The 10,737-nt window shown below is 36.2% G+C and overlaps 1 protein-coding gene across 4 annotated transcripts in view; it reads left to right on the top strand.

Annotated features, from left to right (window-relative positions):
* The first annotated feature begins 764 nt into the window (after positions 1 to 764).
* Positions 765 to 10,737, top strand: part of LOC106784525 (growth arrest-specific protein 2-like) — an 18,365-nt gene continuing 8,392 nt past the window's right edge. For 2 of the 4 annotated variants that reach the window (XR_001381425.1, XM_014744170.1), the window contains exons 1-2: positions 765 to 1,585; positions 8,939 to 9,431. Coding sequence is in view for 3 of the 4 variants with exons in the window: in XM_014744170.1 (XP_014599656.1) it covers positions 9,209 to 9,431 (223 nt within the window). In the remaining variant the exon portion in view is untranslated. The remainder of the gene's footprint in view (positions 1,586 to 8,938; positions 9,432 to 10,737) is intronic. The other 2 variants (XM_014744171.1, XM_014744172.1) reach the window with 2 other exon arrangements.

Raw genomic sequence — 10,737 nt, 5'->3', positions numbered from 1 at the left:
GTCACGAACGCTAAAGGATTATCATGACTGCTAGGACTGAGAACGTTACATTTCTTAAGAATACTCCTATCTGAAACAAAAAAAAAATATAAGTTTGGATTGAAAACCTATTGGTACCAGGGACAGACATGAGGAAGTACAATAGCGTGATTCGTAAATTTCGTTCAAAGCTCCACCATGCACAGGTTATTACCACTTTTATCGATCATTTGAAAATTCTTTAATGAGATATGATATATTTTCATATAACAGATGTTTTCTAATCGTTAATTTGATAAGAAACTTTTAATTCTGCTCTCTCCTGTCTGGAACCTACGCATATATGCGAGTACAAGAAGACTTTGTGTGGTTTTGAGAAAGGTAAACGTCGAGTTAAACGAAAGTACTCGGTGCCTCATGGTGGTCCAGACAGCTTATTATTGTTATAGACGACATCACAAATCAATATATCTATTATTGGAATGTAGCAGGAGGAACTCTCGAGGATCAATCGAGCGTGCATTTTCATCGTCTTTTGAGATGACGCAAAAGGAGTCATAGGACAGTCGGTCGTTAATCGTTTTCGAGTATGACGGAAGGACGAGAAAGGGAAAGGGAAAGATAATTCGAGAAGATACTCTCTTCGGAGGCAGGCGAGAGTATTGATTTAAGAGGTTCCCTCGAGAGCGAGCGAGAATGAGATAGAACAGAGGACGGACGGGCGGACGGACGGTCGGTCGGACGGACGGACGGAGGGTCGGAGGGGATTTCCTTTGGAAATGTGCGTGGCCGAGTGTCGAGGGAGGCTCGGTTGGTGTGGGTGGCTGAAAAAAGCAGATGTGTGCGCGCGCGCTCCTTCCTCTCTTCTGTTTTTTGCGTTGCACGAGCGATCCTCGCTCGTTTCCTGGCTGCCACGCCGGCTGGCAGACCACTGCACGTGGTGTCTAACGCTATATGACAGAGAGAAAGAGAGAGGGTGAATATAGGAGAGAAGGTCATACTGTGCAACGAAAAAGGGTGAATAAAAAGTGCTCGTTAAATATCCTTTCTTCATCGGCAAACTACTACGGTGACTGCATATATAAATACTAATGACGAGAGATTTGTAAAAAGTTTAGTAAGTAAACGCATCGATAGTTCGATATGTGTATAGTAGGTTAGGTTAACCTTATCAGAGAAAGAAAGAAATAATTGTTCTAACGAAAAGGACTCGAAGCTTTCGCTCGGAGAGGAAGAAAGCGTCGTTGGTCGAGAGTTTCCCCCACTCCGGTGTACCGTCCCCCTCTACTCGTAGCATCGTTCGCGGTGCGTTCGCTTAGGTTCTGCTTTTGCTTCGAAGACTTCAGACTCGACACTCGGTTCGTTCGGGCAGTGTCGTTCGATGAGTTAGTTAGCGAAGAAATAAGGGCCCTACGCGTTTGCGACCTCGGCCGATCGGTTAATTCGTCTCCTCCCAAGTGTTACTTATTCTTACGTCTGCTTCTTTACCTCCTCGTTCTTCGAATCATCTTGAACAACGTTGCAACGGACGAATCCCTTCAAGGACGACCAAGGACTTCTTTACGAATCTTTCGAAACCAGAGCGATGTTCCTTGCGATATTTCGGGTAAGAAATATTTATACCTTTCTATTATATTTTATTCTCCTGGTGGTTCTAATATAATAATAATCGCCGGTGGCTTCTTGCTTTCTTATTCGATAGAAATTCGTCCGCGCCCTTTTGTGACAAAAGTATGTTACCTTTTCTTTTTTTCCTTCTTCCGTGTCAAGTGTCACAAGCCAGTAATAATCTTGTCTCCTAGCGTGTCAAACCTGTTCTACCCTTTTTTCATATTCTAGTACAGGGGGTGACACGCGTCCTAGTATAAAACGTGTTTTATATTATTACTGAAATTCCGAGAGAAAGATGAAGATAAGCGCATCGTCCGAACGTTCACGCGTTACATTACTTTACCGTTATTATAAATACGATCATGCAGATCGTACGAGCACGCAGTTCTCCTTTTTCAATTTCGTGCACCGTATATATTTACCGTTGCATTTTATTACTAAAAAAGGAAATCAATAAAAGCAACTAAAAATTGACGAAAGGATATGGCGATCGCTTCGTGCAACGAATGTCTTCCTAAAGAAAAAGAAAAATTGTCTAATCGTAAATCGTTTTTTCGCCAGTTTTGAATCAACGAAAAGGGAGAGTGCATAATATCGTTGATTGATCGTGTTTCTATAGGTATGCATTATATATATAAAGTAGACATCGCGTTGAATTTCGCCGCAAATAACGGGAGCTCGATGGAAAAGCAAACACGCGTCTACATTTTTTCTCTCGTTCGTTATAAATATATATATATATATATATCGGTGTAGGCATTCGCATTCGCGAACTCTCGAGGAGAGTAGCCCTCTTCCGTAACGCGGTTAATTACCTGCCGGATGCAAAGCATGCATATTCGAATGCCAGCGCTCGGGTTTTAAGATAAACACGACGGGAGAATCGCTTAATCCAGCGTATACTTCCTTCCATATCGATCGACGACTTTTTTTTATCTTTTTACCACGTGTCGCACGGTTATTATTTGAAGATAAAGATTACGTACCGGTTAAAGGAGGTGTCTCCTACAGTCAAAATTAGTATCGTTATTGTCGATCATCTCTTTCCCTATCTTTTACAAATTGTTACAAAGCGAAGAATAAAGGATTCAAACGTGGCATGTTATCTAATAAAATTAAAAAATCAGCCGATTATGATAACGTTTGGTATTCAAAATAATATGAATATGACAAATCGTGCTTTTTTGTTGGTATCTTGAACATTTATTTGTTTGCCTCTGGAATCCTCATACATACAAAGTATGTATTAACGAAACAATTGTTCAAACACGAGACAATAATTATAGCAATGTACGCATATATACATCAACTATCTATGTCGTTAAGCGTATTACAGCGAATAACACGAAGTCGTTTTGTGCACACTTGTTAATTACTACGAATATGGCATTTGTTAATTCGTGCAAATCGGTTGATCGATCATGCGACGAAGCAAATAATATCTTTTCTTATTTGTTTTTTATAATAATAAGCTTCGTGATATGAAGAAATCGTTACGTAATAAAGTTCTCTCATCGATCTTCCATATTCGTTCCAATTTTCCTTCATTTAGATTTATATTTCAACGTCGTCGCGTCGCTGAGAGATAGAACCTTAGTGTTATTATATTTGACAACGTTTGTTTATTTCTATCCAAGCGAGAACGGGAGAAAGAAAGAGAGTTTAAATCTTTCGAAAAAAGAGGTCATACTATTATTACACTTACTCATTCTCTTCGTTTCGATCTCAATAGCAATTAGATTAAATCTCCATTTCTATTATTATCATTTGTGCAAATAAAAAATCCTACGAAAATCAAACTAAATTATAAGTATAGTGAAAAAAAGTAAAATTTAATTATAAATTATATAACTGATCAATTTTTACATATAGTCAAATTCATTTTTACAAACACATATATATATATATATATATATATATATATATATATATATATAATAGAGCATTGTGCAGTAATGCACAATCACCATGTAAAATCAGCTCGATGAGTATATTTAAAAAAAACAATGAAGGATATAATAACGTCTCTTTTTTTAGCAAACATCATTTGACGATTTGAAAGCAAGCAAGTCTCACGAAGATCTTTCTTGATACAATTAACGTACCGTAGATTAACTCTCACATGTGACAAGATATCGCTTATGTACGTTGGAACGTATTAGTCGTGTTGTTGCCTTATGAATTCTCATTCGCTCGAGAAAAGCTCAGACCGTGTGTGTACTTCTCTATAGTCGTTTATTTTCTTACTCGCATCTCTTTTTTTCTTTCTCTTTTTGTACGACCGACGTAAAGTCATTAAAGAACTTATAAGGCGTCGGACAATGGCCTGTCGTCTCCTACGAGTTCTTCTTCTTTCCCTTTTCTAGCTTGTTTGTCATCAAACCATTCGAGTCATAATGGACCATATTATATACTACCACAACCCTTCATATGGTACTGAAATTATATTAACAAAGGTGCTATGATTCTCATCATTTTGTACAATTATATGAACTACGAGACGTCATAGTTGAATTTGGAGATTTTCATTATTTGAATATTCATCGTATTTTATGGTTAAATATTAAATCTAAATCAGTTTCGCAAAAGTTACAAATTTGAACAGAAACAAGGATTGTTGGAAATACGAATAGTCTGAAATATTCAATAAAATGACTTTTTTTTATATAAATGTAAATTTGTTAACTAAATCGATCAAAAAAAAATAGACTATTGGAAACTCGTTGATGTTATATTTGGAATTCTCGTTGGTGGTCTCGTTCGCGTAAACGAGGAATATATTGATTCGTACGATTTTCTACAAAATTATCTTAAATTCTAGCAAATGAAGGAAAAGAAAAAATATGGCAATATATCGGTTGTTTTCGAAACGAGCTTATCTTTCGACCGACGTTGCCTCGTTCTTTTTAAAAGCTTCACTTTTATCACTTTCGCTCATGAAAATGCCAAGTAGAAAAATTCACAAATATCGAAGTCTTTAGTTTTCATTTGCGTCCGATAAATTGTTTTTTTCCCTATAGAAATAAACAAAACACAAAAGCAAATACATAATATATTTAAAGCACACAACGTTGACGTTCTCATTTAAATACTAATATATTATTTCATTATTCTCTTGATTTTTTTCAACGTCCAATTACTTGCTCGAATAGACAAAGTCGTAATTACTACGTTTTTTTTTCAATGAATGCGAATGATTGTTTTTCACAGTTTTAACTATAATGCAGCGAGTTTTTTCCTTAAAATCGTACGTCGTTACGCTTGCTAGAAATGTATTTTAGTTTAAACAATCCAAAATATTAATAGAGTACAGTACTGTATTAAATATACCTTAAATAATTGTTAATTCATCGAAAAGAATGTCTGTGTACCGTTGTCTTCGAAATTCCCCTTCAAACTGGCACGTTGTCCTCTATACAATTTCTTTTATTAAATATTGTTTATAAGACCTTCTGAACGTTGCGCATGTGCGCTACAGTAATAATATACCTAATTAATAGAATTTAAGATTAAAACGTTTTGATTTTAGTATTTTGATCATTTTTATGTAATTATTTTAATGCTCCTACGCAATGATGACTTCGAGGCTAAAATTCTCCTGTAACATAAAAAGAGTGCATTAGTGCATTAAAATAATTATTAATAAATCGATAGAAATGTCTGTTGTTATTGAAAAGTTCGGAATATATTATCTATGTATCTTCCCCTTCGAAATCCACAGTTATACTGGGTCATTGTCCTCTATAAAAGTTTTTTTATTAAATGCTGTTTATATGATTTTCCGGAAAAGAAAATTCTATTTTTTAGGAATATTATTCCCTTTCTACACATGCGTAACGTTCGAAAGGTCTTATAAACAATATTTAATAAAAGACATTGTATAGAGGACAACATGCCAGTTTGAAGGGGAATTTCGAAGAGGACGGTACACAGACAGCTTTTAGACAACTATATACATTCTTTTTGATGAATTAACAATCAATTAAGATAAATCGAATATAGTACTGTATACATATATATAAAGAAGTGATGAATGAACGTTGTATTCTTGGAAAAAAAAGGCATTTTAGATAAATTAAATTTAAAAAAAAAATAACAATTATTTACAAAATAAAAAAAGAAAGATGTAATCTATGTTGATACTTTTGTTGACCACTGTATACGTGCTTACATAGAAGAAAAGATATAAGGATTTAATGATACTTATTTGCCGGTACTATGACGACGACGACGGCGACGACGAGAAACGAGCCCTCGGGGAGTCGGAGATAAAAGGATGAAAATCTTCGAAAGGTTTTATAGAGATGCTAAAGGACGAGAGAAAAAGATAGATAGAAAGAGAAATAAGGTTTCACCTTATACGTCGTTTCTTCTTTTTATTAGTGGAACACCTTCTAACGTTGTATACGCAGAAACACACGCCTCGCAGTGATGGTCACGCTCCAAAACTGTTACTTATTAACGTTACTTTAGTCTTCTTATTATCGTCGACAGCACATATTACGAGCGTTAAAAAAGCCATTCTTTTTCTCTTTTACTCATTGCAAATTATGATTTCAAAGATCTCCCTTTAATTCGTCCGCTTTTTATCGATCTTATCAATTTCTTTGTTTTTCTTTCCTGATTTTTAACTAATGCCAATTAACGTTTAGATAAATCGTTTTCTTCTTTTACTATCTCTCTCTCTCTCTCTCTCTCTCCCTCTCTCTTTCTCATTTTCTACAATGATTTATTTGTATTTATTTGTCGAAACAACACAGGGTGAAGATATATATTTGGATTGCATCGTTATTTGCATAATAACGAAAGTTCTTCAACGCTTCGTTTACTTCGTTTACGATATGGTCCAATTCGTTTGTAACATTTAACGAAATTTTTTCGTTTCGTTTCGTTTTTTATTTTTTACCTGTATATATATCTTTTTAGTATTGACAAATGTTTCCGATATGGTTGTGAAAATATTCGAGTGCAAATAGCATTATTTGACGCTAACATATTGCGCGTTTGCTATAGCTTGATGACGTGCCCTAAATCCCGCGGCGAAGTAACTCGAGGAAAGAAAAAAAAAAAGCTGATCGAAAGCTCGTTATTACGTGACACGATAATCAAAGAAATCATCCAGGCCACCAACTCTCTTGGTTCTCTTTCGTTCGATCGACTTACTTAGCTCCTGGCTAAGGATGTAGTCGATTAATAATTAGTTATTTTTCTTTCGTTTTTGTTTTGTTCCCGTCGATGATTATTCGAACGATTACCGGGCGACATTGTCGGTTCCTTTTGCGGAAACATGCTTGCTGAAAGAGAGAAGGAGATTCATTCTCGCGTTGGCCACCCATGCTCGTACGCGTGCCGCCTGTAAAATCATAATAATATAAACAGCGGATACCAGTTTGCATTGAATCCCACGTTAGAGATTGCTTCACGTGATCCGCTCACGATGACGATAGGCTAATGTAATTAAAGAATCAATGAGAGAAATAGGAACGTGGATATTGATATTTGCAAATTTGTTCTAGCATAAATCACGGTCAATAATTAATATTATAAATTGGAAACCCTCTTGGGAAAATAAGATGGAAACGTGATCGGAATGAAAATAAAAATGATCCATCGCGTCGTGTTGGAGACGATTATGAAATCTAATTGCGTTAGGAGTGCTTCTGGGTGAACGCCTACGTGCTCGTAAGACTCGAACCGATGACGGTCGAACTTCTTCTTCTTCTTCTTCTTTCGATGTTCTATTCTCCTCCGATTATTATTATTTCTCCCCCGAGCCGTGTCGCTCGCGTTCATTGAAGCTGCACGGGCGAACGCGCAATGCAACTCGTACCTCTTCCTCCGATTAAACTCGATCGTTAGATGGTCGTTGACTTTATGTCACGTATACGTGCGTCTACGATGATACTCCCTGCAAATTACCGGATACGTCGCTGTTACTTCGTTTTAATGACAGATTTCATTCATTTATTTATTTATATATTCAACTATTTATGCCGAACACTCGGTTCATTTGTTTCACCTACGCCAGAGTTTACAAGAGTTGCATTTATTTTCTTTTTTATTCAAAAACATAGATCAATATTTTGTTGTTAATATAGAGAATATATTATAAAAGAGTAAATAATAGCCAAGCCCTATTAACCGCTCGTTATCCCTGTCATCGCAACCCCTTTTCCTCTTTTATTTCGTTTCTTGCAGCCCCTTTTTTCTCCCAGCGAGCATCGTTTATGTAACAAAAAGGGTGAAGTATTTTTAAGATACGTTTTCTATGTAGGAGGAATAACATCATTTTCTTATGTATATTCATCGTGCGTTGTTTTTCTCAATCCTTCTTTTTACCTTCGAATCAACTCGTGAAACGTTTAATGGAATGGAAATTAAGGAATTCATAAATAATATGCATATTAGATCATCCAAATGGACCATGCACCGGAATCTTAGCATCCACCTCTGCGATTTACACCGAAGAAAAATATGAGAATTATGTCACCTGTTTACGACGGTATCTTATTCTAGCATTGCAAAGAAGAATGACATATTCATGGATCGATGTCGAAGGATATTCTGCCTACTCGATTTCTCCTTTGCGTGATGTGTACGCATACATTTTTTTTCTTTTTTTAAATGCATATACAAATGGAACTTTAGCGTTTGTCGTTGTTATTTAATTTTTATATAATTGACAAACATGGTTACACAGGTATCAGTAATACGATATTCATCGTTATTTAATAGATCACTATTTTTATAGAAATATCCTATAAAGTATCCCTGTCAACAAAAAACTCGCATCTTTTTTCGAATCATCGAAGTCTCCAAAGTGCGCAAAGTATAATCAGTCGATGCATCATTTGTAGAGATATATAAATATATAAGAAAATATAAATGTGCCAGTTTGGAGGAAGGAAAGAAAAAGGAGTAGTACAATACATAAATTTATTGTAACATTCGAAAGTAGCTTTTTCGTATTCGTACTCATGTTCGATTTCTTATTTACTCGTTCCTTTTTTCTTCGTTAGCTTCTTCTTTATTCGCCGTTCGTTCGTTCATTCGTCCATGACGTGCTGTTGGACAAAGGCAATGGAAATCGAGCGTTACCGGTTAACCTCCAAAGGCCTTCCCAACTCCGTTACCTGAGATATCTTTTCAGAAGATGAGATATAATCCAAAAATAAGATCAAAATTCCTATAATCCAAGTACTTAAAATATTCCTAATTGCTTGAAATTACGCAGAAGGATCCTCAATAGTCTGACATTGAGTATTCGGTTGTAGAATTGCATAGTTTTAGTAATTAAATCAAAGAACACCATCATTTTAACCAATTTAATCTTGTTTTTATTTTATAGAGACGTGTACTCGGTAGGTACGAGGATTCAAAAAGATCGCCGATTGGATAAAGCCGGAAAGTGAGTCAAAAGCAACGACGCCATCTTTATCTATAAGGAAAAATAATCGTAAAAGAAAACGCCGATCGGCCTGACAGAAAATTAATTACTAAAGGTGCATCCGATTTAGTGTACCGTATAATCCTGATTACAAATATAATAGAAAAAAAATTAGAAAAAAATATAGAAGGAGAGAAAGAGAGAGAAAGCGAAAGGAAGAGAAGTTGCAGGATGTCTTTCGGTGCTAATCGATTTCCTTCGAGCCAACACACGCGTTATCGCAGCAGCTGGGGACCGTCTTCCGTTTCCGTGTTCGATCGTGCAGACGTACCTAGGCCATCTCCCGAAGAAGAAGAGTACGCCGAATTCTATCACGAACGATTGCACTCGGCTCAGAGTAGGCAACTGATCCCTCTTCAGGAAGATCTAGCCGACTGGATCAATAAAACTATAAGTAAGTCCGATAATACTATACTTATTTTGATTATTTTTAATATGAACCTTTTTCGAGACAAAATTTCAGTGTGCTGCTGCGACTTTCGTGAGAACGCACGCTTGGCTTTTTTTATTGTTGAACCGACCTCGGGAGAATGCAAAAATCGCGGGAAGAACGAGGTCGGTCTGAGAAAATTGTAAATGCGAGTCAGCTGTCGGAAATATGTATATGCATTTATGTTTGGTATATATATATGTGGATATGCATTTATTTCAACAGAAACGTCGATCGTGCTTTTTTTTTATTTTGTTTTTGATATAGCTTCATTCCAATAATGTTTCCAATTAAAAAATTCGACAAAAAGAAAGAAAGAATAAATAATGAAACGATTCTCGAAATAATTATATACGCGTTTTATTTGAAACTATACAATACTCTGTGAGAGTATTCCCCTATTTGATGCATAATTTGCATACACCTATTTTTCTCAACAAAAAAGAAGGTGAAAGGAAGGAAAGGAGTAAACGGCTTGATGGTTACTAATTACAAGACAATTTGCCCTCTCTTTCTAACCAGTTTCTCGACGTTCTTTTATATAACCGTGGCTCGAGTTCAAGTAATTCATATCATTGTTTCAAATCCAAGAGTAGTAGACTGAATTTGATTCACCCCAAGGGAAAAACGGATAAGGATAGAGAACCTCTGGAAAGCTAGGTACGGGGATGAACGGTGTGCTGTTCTCTCGGCGTTTTGCTCGCTCATTGCCACACGCGACGGTCGTGAGAAAAACGATCCTTCAGTGGTTCTCAAACGGTCCAGCCTACTCCATCATCCATTTCACCACGTTAGAAAAGGGTTGCGATTTTCAAAGGAATTTAAACAAATCATTCAATGCAATCCTGTCCTATTAAAAATATTAACAAATATTTATCTATACCAAATAAGAGATGCTAGAAAGGATTTTCTTTCTTTTACCCACGCTTGCCCTATCCGAGCTCGTATACAATTGCAATTCGTCGTCTGACTCAACCGGATGTCGATCGGGTGCCTCTCCTTCGAGTGCCACTTCTCCCTTCTTCACGGTTACCTAAAGCCAGCCGCATTACGCATAAACGCGCCTGTCCACGTTTTTATTATACACGCCTTCCACCTTTCCACGCTTGCGCATCCTCTGACTAACATAACGAGAGAACAAGAAAAAATAAGAAGATGATAGGACAAGGAGGAAGAGAAAGAAGAAGAAGAAGAAGAAGAAGAAGAAGAAGAAGAAGAAGAAGAAGAAGAAGAAGAAGAAGAAGAAGAAGAAGAAGAAGAAGAAGAAGAA

This window comes from Polistes canadensis, unplaced genomic scaffold (genome assembly GCF_001313835.1).
Source record: "Polistes canadensis isolate GaletaPanama2010 unplaced genomic scaffold, ASM131383v1 scaffold_37, whole genome shotgun sequence".
NCBI classification, from domain to species: Eukaryota; Metazoa; Arthropoda; class Insecta; order Hymenoptera; family Vespidae; genus Polistes; species Polistes canadensis.
Note: the sequence above shows the minus strand (reverse complement) of the source record. Positions and strands in the feature narration are given on the sequence as shown.